The sequence below is a fragment of the Mobula birostris genome, chromosome 15 (genome assembly GCF_030028105.1).
Source record: "Mobula birostris isolate sMobBir1 chromosome 15, sMobBir1.hap1, whole genome shotgun sequence".
NCBI classification, from domain to species: Eukaryota; Metazoa; Chordata; class Chondrichthyes; order Myliobatiformes; family Myliobatidae; genus Mobula; species Mobula birostris.
Genome location: NC_092384.1, coordinates 39,961,274 through 39,978,900, shown reverse-complemented (window position 1 = coordinate 39,978,900; position 17,627 = coordinate 39,961,274). Strand labels below are relative to the sequence as shown.

Here is a 17,627-nt window from a genome sequence, read left to right as displayed (position 1 = left end):
TATATAGCACAGGGACTGGTCTTTTGGCCCAACTGGTGCATGCCAACAATAGCATCAAAGTTTGAAGGGAATTTATTATCAAAATACATATATTTCACCATATACAATCCTGTGATATGTTTTCTTGCAGGCATACTCAGTAAATCCAAGAACCATAATAGAGTCAATGAAAGACCACATCCAACAGGATGGATGAGCAACCAATTTGCTAAAGACAACAAACTGTGCAAATACAAAAGGAAAAAGAAATAATAATAATAATAAATAAATAACCAACAAATATCAAGAACAGAAGATGAAGTGTCCTTGAAAGTGAGCCCATAGTTTGTGGGACGGTTCAGTGATGGGGCAAGTGAAGTTGAATGAAGAACCCAAGGAGATAACAGAAGCCTGATGGTTGAGGGGTAATAACTATTTCTGAATCTAGTGGTGTGGGTTCTGAGGCTCCTGTACCTTCTTCCTGATTGCAGCAGCAAGATGAGAGCATGGCCTGGAATGTGGGATCCCTGCAGATGGACGCTGCTTTCCTATGACAGCACTCCATGTAGATGTGCATTCAGAACTGAAGTTCAAGAAAGTGAGTTCACTGCCGTGAAACCTGTCACAGCCGATTCAGGAGCTTGTTAGTTGCAGGCCACAGCCTCAGTTTAGTGCAGAGATGAGTAAATCCTGAGGAGCAGTGAGCTGAACACCATCCTATCCCTCACACTGAATTTTTCAATCTGGCCCAGCACTTAAATCAGCCAAGCAACAGTCTTTCCTTGCTCTTGGACACAGGCCATGCTGCTGTGATACACCTTTGGGTCTGGAAATTACTCTCTTGATTAAGCCCAGACCTGACCTAAAGTCTTCGTGATATTTGGCCACGGAGCTCGAAAAAGCGACGAAACGGACTTTTAACATCGTAAACCAGTGGGTTGTTGTTATGTCTCCTGCTCGCTGTGAAAATGGAGGACATCTCCCTCTCCCTTGCCAGAGAGAGAGAGAACCTGTGTGGTTTGTCGATTGTCAGATGAAATGTGAAGCTTTTGGGGTAACTTTGGTCTGTGTCCTTGCTATTGCTTGGCATACGCTTGTCAGATGAAATGTGAAGCTTTTGGGGTAACTTTGGTCTGTGTCCTTGCTATTGCTTGGCATACCAGCAAAAAAAATGCGTATCGGTGGGGGGAGGGGGGATTGTTGCTCGCTGCCGCTTGCACACGGGAGGGGGGAACTGGGAGGGACTTTGGGGCTCTCACATTTAACTGTCATTCATTCCTTGTGGCACTTCTCTGTTTTTGTGGATGCTTGCCAAGAAAAAGCATTTCAGGATGTATATTGTATACATTTCTCTGACATTGAATTTGACCTTTGAACCTTTGATTGCACATCGCACATGTAGATGGAGACGTAATGTAAAGATTTTTACTCCTCGTGTATGTTATGTGAAGGATGTAGAAATAAAGTCAATTCAATTCAATTAATGTATTTCAAAACTGCAAATATCTCCTTCCTTATTATGTGAATATGATAAAAGACCTCAGTGCTTATTAACCTCACTTCTTCCTCATCCATGATATTCTCCTTACTAAACACTGAGGAGAAATAGACGTTTAAAATATCAGTCATCTCCTGTAGCTCCACAACTAAGTCCTGAAGGTCTTTAAGAGGACTTACTCTCTCGCTAGTCAGCCTTTATCTGTTAATATAATTGAAGAATTGGGATTATCTTGACAAACTCATCTCATACTCCCTTTTTGACCTCCTGATTTCCCTCTTAAGCCTGGTGTTAAACTTTTTATATTAATTGAGGGATTAATTCATAACTGCAATGTATACTTTCTTGTCTTTACCAATGTATACTTTCTTGTGTTTATTTCTCTTGCTGGGCACTGGCCTTTGGTCTTTTTTTTAATTGGGTTCTTTTGGGTTTCCTGTTTCATGGCTGTCTGTAAGCAGACGAATCTCAAGGTTGAATAATTTATAAATACTTTGAAAATAAATGGAGTTTGTGTTTTGAACTTTCTGAACTTCACTCTCATCTGCTATTCCATGAACTTGTAGGCAGTACAAATTTAAAATGTTTTAATAAGGTAGTGCTAGATATGAATTATTAAAAAAATATTTTACAGAGAACAACAGACTTCATTATCAGCAGTGAAAAGACTGACTTCAAGTAAAGCTGCCAAAAATATTTAGTGAGCTATAATATATGAGTTTTCTCGACCTTCGTCTGATATTCAATTGGATATTACTTATGCTTTCCAGCAATAAGACATGAGACCAGTGGATTGATCGACCAATCATATTGAAAATGCTCAGAGGCAGTAAAGAGAAGTTAGAAGTCAAATTTTCTAATTCATATTTTAATCTTTGCATCGAAAACAAAGTCATGGTTTGCACATTTGAATTAAGATAAAGTTAAAATGCTCTCTGAGGGAATGTGGCCCATGTTGGCAAATGATTTTATTTAATTAAGACTTATTATATGATCATTCAATATTACTAAACAAGAGCTATAATTTTCCATGTTTTTTGATAACAAGGATAATATGTGAAATGTTGAAAGTCACGTCATCATTGATTCTGTGTTGATTACATTTGCAAAGACCATAACAGTGTAACCTGGGAAACAGGGAAATGGGTGACTGCAGTTCTCAGGTTTCCATAGCTAGTTGCACATGTATGGACACCAGATGTTGATGTTAGTTACACAGAGTAATGACAGAAAATGCTGACATTTTCTCCCTAATTACAACCACAAATTGTTGTCAAAATTAACACTTCACTTAACTTGAAACTTTTTCTTGTAAATTATATAAAAAGAAACTCATGACTATGTTTTATGTTAATGAGTGAAGTGATTCAAACTGAGATTAAGGTAGCAATTGAAATATAAACTTTAAAACTACAATTTTGTTATTTTAAGAGTTTTACTTTTTAAAATGTTCTTCTAAGAGAATGCAGACCCACATCTGTAAAATTATACAGGGTGGAAGAAATAAAAATTATGTAATTATGATGCATACAGTTAAAATTATTTCAGTGTGACTTGTTTACCAATATTGAAATGAGATTTTCAATATAGTAAGTGTGTTGATCCGCCTGCTGATTCTAACCTTGAACTTAAATTTACTAAGACATTCTTTTGTAAGGCATGAGAGAAAGAAGATGAAAGATTCTTAAAATCTCTTCAGACATTCTATGCTGCATCCAAATGATTATAAACATGAGCAGAAATAAACTTGAATGTATTAAGAGAGTGATTTACAACCTTTTAATTACATATGTGAAACTGGGATCACCAGAGTCCTTTTGATGGGTGCTGAGGTACACTAAGATGGCATTTGCATTGTTTTTACTCATTAATGGATTCATTGTGAACACATTGTGAAAGAATGCGAGATTATAACATAAATCTGTGCAACATAGTTCTGCATTAATCCCACCATATTGAAGTATTATACTGCAGCTAATGCCACTCTTACTTTCACATCTATTTGGCAGCAAGATGAAGTATCAGCTCCACCATCCTCAGCACTATTAAAGGGATCAATAGTGTCTTAAGGACTAGTTATTACTTGATTATTTCTGTTCTGATACTACAATTTTCCAATAGTCCGTACTTTCTAAATCCATTTTGTGTTGCTTAGGAGTGGTTTGTCAAAGGCTGTAGGAGTTTCAGCCAATTTCTGGATGTGGGTACTTCAAAAAGAAACAAATTATTTGGCCTCATGCTTTTGTGCCAAGCCAGTGTTGGACTCTTCCCGTGATGATTGAATTCAACACTGTATTTTTGGCAGGCATGCCAATGCATTGGGCATCCCAAGAAGAAAAGCCCATCTTTTTTTGCAGGTTACACACACAAAATGCTGGTGGATCTCAACAGGCCAGGCAAATCTATGGAAAATAGTACAGTCGGCTTTTCGGACTCAGCAGGACTCCAGCATCTGCAGATTTTCTCTTGTTTTTTTTTTGCAGGTTGTTCATTGTTTCTGCTACCTTCTCATGTATCCAGGGGTCCTCTTGACACCTTGAGAGAAAGGGTATTTCTCTTCCCTTCCACTTTCTCCACCGTGCAGGATTTGAAAACACGAGTAACTGCATCCTTCCCATTCCTATTCCTTCTTCACTATTTCCAGAATAAGCTCCCTGGTAGAGTAAATCTCTGCAGCTAACTCTGCCATCCCAGCTCCACTCCCCTAATTATTGAGGGCCAGCTTTACATAGATCAAATTAGTTATCAAATTGCGTCTTCGTTGTTACATACACCAAGGAGCATACAGGAATCATTGCAGCGAACAAGCAGTGCAAAACTAGTCTGCAACCTGCATTGTAATCAGTGGTTGAGATGAAACACAGTGCACGTTTTGTGGAGCCACTAAATTTAATCTAATTGCTGAGAAAAAAACAGCAAGATTTGTCTCAGAGAACATCTTGTGCAATTTGGGAAAAAAATGTATCATATAAGGTGACTACAGATTCTTTAAATATTCCCATGGGAAATAATCAATATCTTTTAGTGAAACTTGTAAGAATACAATAATTCTAAGTACCTTACCTTTTTTAGGATTTCCTTCTTGCTGTACTGCCTTTGCATTCTCAATTTTTTCTTCTACTGCAACATTTTTCTCATCATTCATATCAAATGCTAAAATATTACAAGACAATTTTATACAAGCTTTATATTTAAAATGATATTTCACAGGAAAATCATTTTCATGTTAAATATGCAATATATTAGTATCAATAGAACAGGATTTTAGAAGGCTGTAATGCCCCAATGTTACTGCGTTGTGCACTTGATGCCCTCTTTTAGGTGAAATTTTGCCTCATTGTAAAAAAAAATCTAGACACTGGTTATAGTTAGAATAACTTAGATTTTGACATACACAAACAGAGTCAAGAAGTTAATCAAAATACCTAATGGTGTTTTTCTTAACAGGAGAATAATACAAAGAGGACTCCAGTTCAGCTGAGCCTTGTTATATGCCATCTGTTGTATTTCTTGCAATGATAGGAAACAAATTTCCAGGATGAGGCGTTAGTCCTGTAGTGAGTGATGGTGGTCAAAGGGATGGGGCTGCTAGTGGGGTCAGTAGTGAAATTTGCACAGAATAGTGAGAATGTGCAATATTGTTATCCAAGATACTATGGTTCTGGGATAATTAAAATTCCCCAGACTGAGACCAGTAGCTTTTGGTTTGGTGAGAGTTCTAAGACATAAAACAAAGTTAGGTCAAGCTGATCTACACATTAACCATACTGATCTACCTCTGTTTCGTTTTGTAACATTTTTAAGTAAAATAGCCTGCTTTTACCAGCATTGTCCACGCCTTGTATCCTTCTTTTGGGGAGGTAATTTCCATCCAGGTTTCCTTCCTGTGAACTTAATGATACCGTTTTGTTATCTTCTGGTTCCTACAAAAGAAATACTGAACTGTAAACTCTCAGTGATGTATCCCGGCAGTACAAGCATTCCTAACATGCGAATCCTACAAAGACCTGTTTTAAAAATAATCTATCTCCACTACAGGAAAATGGCCAGTTCTGAGCTCATGGCCAGGTCTCAGGATCAATCTGGTAATTTGAACCATATTGTGTAATTTGCAATTATGATATTTATGCAATACCTATATACCTCCCAGCTTTTCAATGTTTCTGCTGGGTCTCCGCTTGTCTATCTGTCTCCATTTAAATCAATACAAGGAAATGCAAGAAACATGTTTAAGGAGATAGGCATGAGAGAAAGATGCTGAAAGATTTCAGCCTTTCAAACCGCATTAAGAAAAAAAAGTGTTCTTTTTTTCCACAGACACAAACATATGCAAAATCAAAATTGAAGAATTGGTGCAATTGTTAGGTAATACCACAGCAGTGAATAATTCTGTCCCTTGGCTGTTATACTAAGGATTTCATCTGGAGAACAAACACTCTGAATTTGTGACATGGTATCTTAGAACATTATCATATTCAAAGGTCAATGTCCTGCATTGAATACTGAGCGTGTACTATCAGTAGAGACTGTATGGCAACTGCTGAAATTGATCTGGGAATTCCTCAATCATATCTTTAATTCCACAATATCTGCAAGTGTTTTATTGCCAAGACAGCTAATCACCTATTCCCTCAATTAAAAAAATGTTATTTTTTGGTGCCTGAGAATTGTATGATCGTTGTCGAAGGGCTATCCATACTACAAATGCTCAATCGAAAGGCAAACTTTCAAAAGCTTACAACTTCACTGAGAAGGAAAACTACATTGGTAACATATAAAAGGGGATACGAAGTATCTGCCTGGAAAAGGACCCTTGGCCCAATAAGACTACTCTGTGACTGGTACAGATCTGGGGGAATTCGACTAGTCAAGCAGTATCTATGAAGGGAGTTTCAGACCAAGTCCTTTCATCTGTAGTGGGAGACTCTGGGAAAATCTGTACTGGGACTAGTCTAGATGAAGGGTCTCAACCTGAAATGCCATTGTTACATTTCTCTCCATTGATGCTGCCCAAATTGCTGAATTCCTCCAGCACTTCCTGTTTTGCTCCAGGTTCCAGCAGTTTCTTGTGTCTTCTTGTAACTGATAATTCTTGTTTAGATCATTTTTAAGCCAAAACTGACAGTTGAACTGTCCATTATCTCAATTTCTTCATCAGACAAACTCCTGCTCAAATTGACATTGTCAGGTTATTGAATAAATGAGAGATGACTATATAAAAATAATTAACAATGTGGGTTCAATTATCTCAGCTGAATGACTAATGTGCTGTTACTCAATTGAAGAATGTGGGAATCACTAGCAAGACCAGTAATTATAGGGAACCGAATATGCAAGGAAGGTGTTTACTTGAAGGTGCTTTAATTCAATAAAGCACTGTTGCAGTTGTTGGATTAGAATGTAAAATTGTTATTTTTCTTGTAGTTTAACTTTTCCAATGCTTGCTTTTATTTTAATAGAATCACCTATATCCATGTAATTGTTCAGTGAATTTTGCAGTAATTGTAGTGTAGCTGATCCTGTATTTTCTAGAAGCTTCTCTGCAGCAGGCATCACACCACTTGAATAGCTTATTCTTATGCCTTGTTTTTATCTATTCTGAGCCAGTTTTTAGTACAAAGACTTCTTTGTATTTTTTCTGTTTGTTCTGCACTCTCAGAACACTTAATAAATGGCTGTAACTATCAAATTTTATGCCGCATTCTTGACTTCCAAAGAACCTTTGGATTTCAAAATCACCAGGGTACAACACAGTCTGTGAGGTAAAGGTACCCATGGTACTGTTGATTTAAACTCAGTGCTACTGAATGGAGCCATGATATATTTCTAAGTAAAGACGATGAGTAATTTTGGGGACTGTGAAGTCGGTGATGGTCTTGACTATCTACTGCCTTTCTCTTTCCGGGCATCTAAAGTTGTTGGCTTGGAGCTGCCGTCAAACAGGCCAGAACTGGCTACTGTGTTGTTGGAACATAGTGCCAAAGTAGTGGTGGGAATCCATATTAAAGATGATGGTTGATGTGCTGAGCTTGGATGCTTTCAAGCTTTAAGTGCTCTTTAAGTTACACCCATCTACACAAGTGAAGGCCATTTCATCAGACTCCTGCATTGTAGTTTGCTGATGCTGCTAGGACGCACCGGGACACATCGTCAATGATGTAACCTGGGGTCATTGGGTGTTATGGGCCTTTTAACACCAGGCACTCTCACCAAGCGACTCAGCCAGGTTTGATCAGTCCCTGGCTTGTGTCCCAGCAGTACTGGTCCATGGGTCTCACCACTTGATCTGGGGGCTTGTTCAGCGGCCTCTGTGACAGTCGTGATGGCTCCTTTCCTTCCAGCAGCCTCCATAGTGCCAAGGAGAGGGGAGCCAGCAAAACCTCTACACCCCACCTCAATAGGCTCCACTCCTGCCACTGGTACTGCTCTGCCAGTTCTTGATATTTGGCTTTCTTATGCTGTAGATGGTGTGAAGCTTTGAAGAGCCAACAAGTGAGCCAACTGCTGAAAAATACTCCCACTTGGTTTTGTGACCACTCCATCTTTTAGCTAATGTCTGTCCATGGTTATTGCCAAGGTGTCAATTGTAGCTGACGGCAATGCCGTTGATTGTAGAAGGGAGTTGATTAGATTCCTTCTTGTTGCAGATTATCATTAACTGACATTTAACTGGTGTGAAAATAACTGAAGCATGTATTTTATTACCTGTCAAGCAGCAAATAGGATTGAACAATAGAAATGTTTGGTGGCTCAGTTTTAGGTATGTGAAGTGCTTCTTTTGGCATGTTTTTCTGCATTTCACAATCTCCTCACAACAGCTAAGTGAGAAATATGGCAAATTAAAACTATATTCCTGTAATATATGCGCACAATTTCAGAAAAGAATTGAAATTTCCTACCTTCTCTTGAAAATATAATTGTTAAGGAAGTATGGCAGAGCCTCTACTTCCTCAAGAGTATATGGAGATTCAGCTTGTCATCAAAAGCTTTAGCAGGCTTCTATAGATGTGCAGTGGAAAGTGTGCTGACTGGCTACATTATGCCTGGCATGGGAACACCAATGTCTTTGAGCAGTGGACTCGGCCCTGTACCTCATGGGTAAAACCCTTCTATCCATTGAGCACATCTCTATGAAACATTGCTGCAGAAAAACAGCACCCATCATCAAAGATTTTCACCACCCAGGCCATACTGTTTTCCTGCTACTGCCAACAGGTAGAAGGTACAAGAGCCTCTGGACTTGCACCACCAGGTTCAAGAACGGTTACTACCCCTCAACCATCAGGGTCTTGTACAAAAGGAGGAAACTACACTCATTCTATTTCTGGTGTTCCTACAACTGAAGGAATCACTTTAAGGACTCGTTACCTTGTTATTTCATGCTCGTCATTTATTGCTATTTATTTATTTTTGCAGTTGCACAGTCTGTTGTCCATTGGTCCTGTTTATAGTTACTGTACCGTAGATTTGCTAAGTATGCCTGCTGAAAAAGAATCTCAGGGCTATTCATGGTGACGTGTATGTACGCTGGTCCTGGTCCTGGACTTATTTCATAATTTACTGGCATAGCTTACATATTACTATTTAACTATTTATGGTTCTATTACTATTTATTATTTATGGTGCAACTGTAACGAAAACGAATTTCCCCCTGGGATCAATAAAGTATGACTATGACTCTGATAATAAACTTTACTTGGAATTTGTTAAGGAATTTTAATGAATACTTCTGATGTACATTTGTAAAATTAACCCTGGATATATACTTTAAACAAATAAACAGAATACGGTTTTCACAAGCCTGCAAATAAGAGACAGTTTACTTTCATACTAAATTAAGCTGCTACAAGGAGTAAAACTGGTTAGAGTGCGAATGTATATTGCAAAGTGAACTTTCTGTGATTTGCTTACATTTGGTTGGTTCATTTGATAATTGTTGATCAGGTTGGCATAATGTCCATTTTCTTTCATTAGCATCTCATGCTTTCCTTTTTCCTTAATTTTTCCATCTTCCAATAAAAGGATTTCATCACAGTGCTCCAAATACTAAAGATTATAAAAAAATATAAATATACATCAACTATCTGGTGTGTTGGCAAACCACTACAAGCTTCTAGTTATGAACTTCCACATCCTTAGGATCAAAACCTACACGAACATCATAATGGACTTAATGGCAGCAGACGGTATATTATACTTTGACAGGCAACAAATTATTCAGAAGTAAGTAATAAACGAATCTAAACAGGGCAGTAAACTTTGAGTTTATCTAAGTTGCTTCAGTAAACAAAATTCTATTTTGGAGCTAATAGTCTATAGAGAAAATTGGAAGATTTGAAGGAATATACAGTATATCTACCCAGGATTCAGTATTAAAAGTCACTGGTAATGGTGTTTTGTTTTTAATTCATTTTCAGAATCTGAGTGTTCGTGGCAATATCAGAATTTATTGTTCAGGCCCAAGTGCCCTAGAGAATCCACCTTCTGAAAAGTTGCACTCCTTCTCGGGAAGGTGTTCCAACATTTCTGCCGACTACGGAAGCCCAGGATTTGAACCCGTTGATAATAAATCACTGATGATCTATTTCCATGAGAGGATGGTGGACGGGTCATGGGGGTGATTGCAGTCCAAGGCATTTGATGCGCTAGTTGTTCTTGTGGTGTAAATGTAGGTTTAGGAGGTGTTTTCAGAATTGACAGAGCTAGTAACTAGACTGTATTTTATACTGTATGCTGGTGGTGAAGGGACTAAGTATCTAGGGTGATAAAGGGGCTGATAATCAAGCAGATGGTTTTATCCCATTTGAGAGTTGTTGGAGCTCCATTACCCAGGCAATTGGAGAATATTTCCTTATTCTCCTGATCCTTGGAGTGTCAGGAGGTGAGGCACACACTGCAGGAAATCTAGACTCCAACCTGCTCTTGTAAATACAGTATCTATTTAACTGGTAGACTGAGCTTCCAGTCGGGAATGATTCCCAGAATATTGATGGTGGAGGACTCAGAGATGTGGGGTTATTGAATACAGATTGGACTTTCCCTTGTTGGAAATGGCACGTCGGTCCTGCATGTGTTATTTACCATGTATCGGTCCAAGACTAGTCTACAATGTGGACTAAGTCATGCTGCAGTCAGTCTCTATTTTACTGAGGAGTTGCAAAGGAATTGAAGATAATATACTTGTTGGTACAATAAATTGGTCTCTTGATCTCTCGATCTATTTCAGTATGATCTTGCACCTTATTGTTCACCTGCACTGCACTTTCTCTGTAGCTGTTACACTTTATTCTGCATTGTTATTGTTTTACCTTGATCTACCACATGCACTGTGTAATTATTTGATCTGTATAAACAGCATGCAAGACAAGCTTTTCACTGTACCTTGGTTTGTGTGACAATAACAAACCAAGACCAATAATTGTCAGTGAACCTCTCCACTTCTGACCTTGTCATGAAGTTAGAGCATTGAGATTTCAGCCATGGATGGCTGCAACATTGTCTGAAGAGCTTGTGAAGCAGTGCTCTGGAGTTAGGTGATTAACCTTCAACAACCACAACATCTTCCTTTGGGAATGACTTTAACTGTGTTCCCTTTGTTGCTCATTGACTTCAATTTTACCAGAGCACCTTGACTCTACACTCATTCAAATACTGTACTGAAGTAAAGGGCAGTCGCTCGTGGCTCGTCTCTGGAACTCTGCTCTTTGTTCCATGTTTAAACCAGAGCTGTGATGAGGTCTAGAGCCAAGGAGTTCTGGTGATACTGAGATCCCTTCTGGCAGCTGCCCGCCCCCTCAGTATTTCATCCTCTTAGCCCAGAACAAATCCAAGCTTTAAATGGATCACCTGCAGCTGGTGAGTGACCAGAATCACAGTTTTCTCTCCGAGTGCCTTTTTGACACACTGCTCAAAGATGTGCTTCCCGACATGGGCATCCACAGCTGACAAGGGATCGTCCAGTAAATAAACATCTTGGTCGGAGTACACAGCTCGAGCAATGCTGATTCGCTGTTTCTGTCCACCGGACAGGTTGATGCCTCTCTCTCCCACCTTTGTTGGAAATTAGAAAGCTTTATTAACATTTTTATTTATTGCAAGATATCTGATCCAATGCCTCTGAGGAGTGTCTGTGAAATTTCTCGAATTGCTGGAGTGAAATATAAATATATCACAGTATGTATAATAATAATAGGCATCCATCAGCCTTATGAGACCATGGATTTGCGCCTTGGAAGGTTTCCAGGGCGCAGGCCTGGGCAAGGTTGTATGGAAGACCGGCAGTTGCCCATGCTGCAAGTCTCCCCTCTCAATGCCACCGATGTTGTCCAAGGGAAGGGCACTAGGGCCGATACAGCTTGGCACCGGTGTCGTTGCAGAGCAATGTGTGGTTAAGTGCCTTGCTCAAGGACACAACACACTGCCTCAACTGAGGCTCAAACTAGTGACCTTCAGATCACTAGACCAACATCCTAACCACTTGACCATGCGCCAACACACGCAGTATGTATGTTAATAAATAATATCTTAAAATAGTAAAGAAGGTTGTAAGAGGATGCATTGCAATGTAGATCATTTGGATGGAGCAGTAGCCATTGAAAGTTAATCCAGGCAAGGGTGAGAAAATGGAGTGTGGGCTGAAACACTGATATAACATATACAGCAAATGATGGAGGCCACAGGGTTGCTGTTATACAGAGGGACATTGTTCACAGATCCTTAAAAATAGTGAGACTGAAGGATGGGGTAGAGAGACACAAGGTCAAGGCATTGAGTATTAGAGTTGGGATGCCATGCTACAGTTGTAAATCATTGGTCAGAGTGCAGTTGAAACGTCATGTACAGTTATGGGTGCTACACTATGTAAGGATCGATGTGGTAGCATTAGAAAGAATGCAGAAGAGATTCACCAGAACATTGCCTGGGATGGAGGGCCTTACTTATAAGGAGACAATGAATAGGCTGGGTGACTTTGTACAGCTTTATTAAATAATGAGGGACATATGCAGGGTTTCTATTCAGAGTCTTCTTTCTAATGTGGGGAGTTTAGAACCAGAGGGTGCTGTTTTAGGGTGAGAGGGGAGAAGTTTAAAGGAGATCTGAGGGGCAGGTTTCTTCACACAGAGGGTGGTGGTTATATAGAACAAAGAGCCAGGGGAAGTAGAAGAAGGAGATAGAATTCCAATATTTAAAAGGAACTTAGTTTCTTGGAAAGGAAAGGAGTTGAGGGATATGGGCCTAATAAAACAGATGGAATTTAGTATAAACAACAGGAATTCTGCAGATGCTGGAAATTCAAGCAACACACATCAAAGTTGCTGGTGAACACAGCAGGCCAAGCAGCATCTCTAGGAAGAGGCACAGTCGACGTTACAGTCCTGACGAAGGGTCTCGGCCTGAAACGTCGACTGTGCCTCTTCCTAGAGATGCTGCTTGGCCTGCTGCGTTCACCAGCAACTTTGATGTGTATTGCTGGAATTTAGTATAGATTGGCATCATAATCAGCATGAATGAGTTGGGCTTTAGTGCATGTTCCATTGTATGGGAATTTCTATGGGAATTTGAGAGTTCCTTACTTCAGTTAGATCTCCAAAGGGGAGCATGGACAGGTCCTGTTCAAGACTGCAAACTTCAATCACCTTCTTGTACCTGTAGCATTTGTAAAGCAGTGGAATCATGATAATGCAATTTTACAGCCACCCAACTCACAGTGGGATTTACCCCATCATTCCACGGCGCAGTACTGTTCAGCTCTGCTCCTCCCCTTGGGTTACAAGGTTATTTTTTGTACCACCACCCCCATCCCCACCGACACCTGATGAAGTTCTATCCTTCATCTCCCAACTCTCCCCAAGTTATATAGTACAATTCATCCTTTACTTGCAATACAGCATTTTGTCAGTGGCATAAGTTACATTCATTTGACAAGTGGAAAGCTTCCACAAAATTAATTTGTGCCTGATGTGTTGCTAATGTCTGATCACAAACTGGAACTGGCTGAGGAGCTCCATAAAGAAATGGTTATGTTTACAATATAATAATATAGGGACTAAACATATCTATCAACATCATGATTTGATCCCTCACAAATCTATTTATTGTTAATAAGGTACTTCTGAAAAAAGGTTATTTATATCAGCGGATTTAAGCACAAAGAGCTCCCATAAATAACAACACCTGAAGTTGAAAGCCCATTTGAAATTCTTTTATTTATTTAAAGATACAGCAAAGATTTATTTAGGGATAAAAATTTCCAGCCCATCAAGCTGCGCCACCCAGTAACCCTCCGATTTTAACCCTAGCCTAATCACAGGACAATTTACAATGACCAATTAACCTACTAACCGATAGACCTTTGGACTGTGAGAAGAAACCAGGGCACCCAGAGCAAACCCACACACACAGATACAGGAAGGGACATAAAAACTTTCTTACAGAGGATGCCAGAATTGAACTCTGAACTCTGACATCTCGAGCTGTAATAGCGTCACTCTAACCAATATCAATGTGCCCCACTTTTATCATTCAGGACACCAAGGATTGCTTTTCTGCTCTTGGTTAAAATTATTCTCAGATATCCTTAGTATAATGTCAAATCCAACTCTTTATTTGTTCTTTGTCATTGAATGAAGAATTCTCTGTACTATTGCCATTATATTTTCAGTATCAAGTTATACTTTCTTTGTTACCTCAGTCACAAAAATGTCGGCATACAATTCAGTGAAGTACTAGGGAAGTTGTGCACAGAGCCACTATTTGTTGGATGAGATATTGCATTAAGGATACCTGAGACTAATTTTGACTAAGAGATTAAATCAGCTTCTGTAAATGACCTGACCTTGGAAGTGGTGTGTGTGTGACTTTAGAAACGCCTGGTTAACAGTAAAGTATTTTGAGATCGACTAAAGCATACTACATACTGTAGATGTTAATGTGCCTTGTTAACCTACTCAAAGCTCTATATAAAATGCTCATTGTTTTCCATAGTCAGAAAAGATATTAATGCGTGTCTTACAGGAAAAGTTCCAAATAGAATCATGACTAGATTGCCAACTCATTTAAACTAAACATTTGTTCTTCAGTTTAAGATGAATTTTATATTCTTATAATTCAAATATCAAATGTTTTGAATATTTTGTGTCTCTTCTTTTGCTCTATTTCACATTCTACTCAGTTTGGATTCATTCTGATTAGAAACCAGAGACCAGAGCACAAATTTGGAAAAAAATAAGAAGTGTTAGATTCCCTCCCTTTCAAAGCCTGGGTTTTTAATTATGCCAGGCCATGACAGATGGGCCATGTACCTAAATGATAGATCATTTCTTTTTAATTCCTATTCCTACTGGGATCCAGCTGCATTTTATCTGCACTTTGTGCCTCTTGTTAATTATCTGTCTCTGCATGATTTTTAAAATGGAATCTTATCCCATTGAATTCAATTTCAAGGGTCTTAGATAAAGCAGAATGATTTGGATTGATAACATTTAATTTACAATGTAAATGAATAAAGTAACATTTCTAACATAAAAAATACAAATAATGGCAGTTTGAGTACTTGGATTTTGCATGCCATCAGGGGATACAATGCATTGCTCACAGCTCAGAGGAAATCAAGCCTACAGTCATAGACCAATCTTCGTCAGAGCACTGACTTCCACATAATTATATTTTTCATTTTAACTTCCCTGTAGGATACAGTTTCAAGAGTGCGAGCAGTTTTTTGGAGTTAAATTACCACCTGAAGCAAGGCAATTAATAATCTCTTTAGTTTGTAGAATGACTGAATCACTTTTCCAGGAGACATGAGTTTTAACTGGAACTGACAGCTTGCTATATCTGAGCTTGGACTCTTGGCATTTCATTAAACTTTCAATCAGCAAAGTGTTGTCAGAATATCCAAGTATAATGTAAAGTACAGATGGTGATGGTTAATTTTTCTGATAATCTGGCTTGATTGAACTGACAAAATTGTCTGAGGGGACTACAATTATCTTTTGTACCCAATTCCTTTCACATGCAATTTTACATTTATTTACATTTTTGATGATCATCTGTACTGCATATTTACATAAGGTGCTACAGCTTCATTCAGATCTCAGAATATTATATAAAATGACATTATATCACAAGATGCTAGAAGTAAAGTAGAAATAAAAAGAAGAATTGCCATTGCCAAAACCAACTTCCAAAAAATGAAATCCATTTTTACCAACAGACACATTTCTATGACGACAAGGCTTAGGCTGTTAAAATGTTACATCTGGTCAACCTTGCTGTATGCTTCCGAAACACGGACTATAACACCAGTACTCCGGAGAAACTTAGAAGCAACAGAAATGTAGTTTCTTTGAAGAATGCTGAAAATATCATATAGAGATAGGGTAACTAATGAGACAGTACTCCAACGTGCCCATACAAAAAGATCTTTAATGAGAACATTAAATGAGAGGAAACTTAAATTCCTGGGCCATGTCATCAGAAAGGGAGAAATAGAGTGCCTTACATTACAAGGCTGTATGCCTGGGAAATGCGGAAGAGGAAGGCAAAGAAGAAAATATATGGACACTGAAAGAACTAACAGATCTAAGAGTGTGCGATATCATTGAAGCTGCATGGGATCGTTTGATGTGGAAAGCCATGGTCGCCCAAGCGTGTAACGCGCAAGGCACATGAAGAAGAAGATATAAAATGACTATGACACCAATTACGACATGAATTTCCCAAATCATCCATCATTACATTGACAGAAAATTCATGAGATCCCTGAGGAAACAACATGTCTGCAGCAAGCAAGACTTTTCTGCACCGTTTGTATGCAGTAACAGTGGGGAATCAGAAGTATCCCTGTAATATCCCTGTACATGTTCAACACTTGCTTTAGTCCCCCTTGTCTTCATATTGAGTTTGCTTTTCAAATGGAAGCAAAGGAAACTAATTGTTGTGTAAGTTGAATTTGACTAACTGTTGACATGTCCCTGCATAGTTGTGAGCAACTTTTTTCCTGAAAAGTTGCAGTCAGTGGTCCTCCAAAGTTTTTGGAATTCTCATTGATGCCAGACTCCTCACGCGGGAACTCTGTGAAGGAGTCCAGACTTGAACAATATGCCAACTCCTGTGCCAAGTTGAGCCTGCCATTGGTTGGCCGTGGATTTGTTTGTAGGGGAAAGCGCTGAAAGGAACTGAGGTAAATACCAGATAACTGAAATATTTATATCCAAATATTTTAACAGGTTTACTTTTTGAATGTTTCTCTGTCTTTTAGAGGATTGGTACATTCACTAACAATTAAATGGTTTTAGCTGTTTGGAAGTTTGACATTTCTGATATTTCTCTTATAGCACATGAGTACAACGTGCCTGTGAACTCTGCCATAACTAAGCATCACTAAATGAAACACGTAGGCTAGATAGGAGGGGCACATTTCACATACGTAGCCAACTGGCTCCAGTGGGCTGCAGTTAGGACAGAGGACCAAGAAAACTATTATGATAACTCCCCAGAGGAGAGGCAAGTACCAGCACTGCTCAGGATTATTTGAAGGAGACAAAAATAAAACAGAATACATGAGAAGATTGAATATGTTTTGTGTATTGAATCGCCTGCCTGAGAGTCTTCAACAAACAACAAGAAATGTTTTCCTACCTCTCTTGACTTTCATTGTGTCAAGTGCTCTTCCTTATCTAAATTTGCCTACAGAGTTTGGGCATAATTCTATTTACTTACCTAGAGATACAATGCAGAATAGGCCCTTCTGGCCCTTTGAACCGTGCTGCCCAGCAACCCAAAATACCCCTGATTTAACCCTACCTAATCATGGGACAATTCACAATGACCAGTTAACCTACTTGGCAAGTAAGGTCTTTGGACTGTGGGAGGAAACCAGAGCACCCGGAGAAAACCCACACATTCTATGAAGAGGACTTACAGAGATTCCTTATAGAGATTGCCGGGATCGAACCCCAAACTCCGACATTCCGAGTTGTAACTGTGTCATGCTAACCGCTACACTACCGTGGCAGGTCACTGGTGTAGCCGGCATTTATAACTGCGAGAAATGACACCTTCATTGGGCAATGGCTGTTCAACCAATTTTCTGTTTTCGTTGGGAGAAAAGTGGAGGCATGAAGATCTTTGTGGAGTCTCAATATACTCA

At 39.0% G+C, this 17,627-nt stretch overlaps 1 protein-coding gene across 2 annotated transcripts in view; it reads right to left on the bottom strand.

Moving 5' to 3' along the window:
- abcc12 (ATP-binding cassette, sub-family C (CFTR/MRP), member 12) overlaps positions 1-17,627 on the bottom strand; it is a 127,055-nt gene that overhangs the window by 49,236 nt on the left and 60,192 nt on the right. For both annotated transcript variants that reach the window (XM_072279630.1, XM_072279631.1), the window contains 5 exons: positions 13,051-13,123; positions 11,324-11,527; positions 9,389-9,523; positions 5,301-5,400; positions 4,541-4,630 (listed from right to left, as the gene is read on the bottom strand). In XM_072279630.1, the coding sequence (XP_072135731.1) occupies positions 4,541-4,630; positions 5,301-5,400; positions 9,389-9,523; positions 11,324-11,527; positions 13,051-13,123 (602 nt within the window). The remainder of the gene's footprint in view (positions 1-4,540; positions 4,631-5,300; positions 5,401-9,388; positions 9,524-11,323; positions 11,528-13,050; positions 13,124-17,627) is intronic.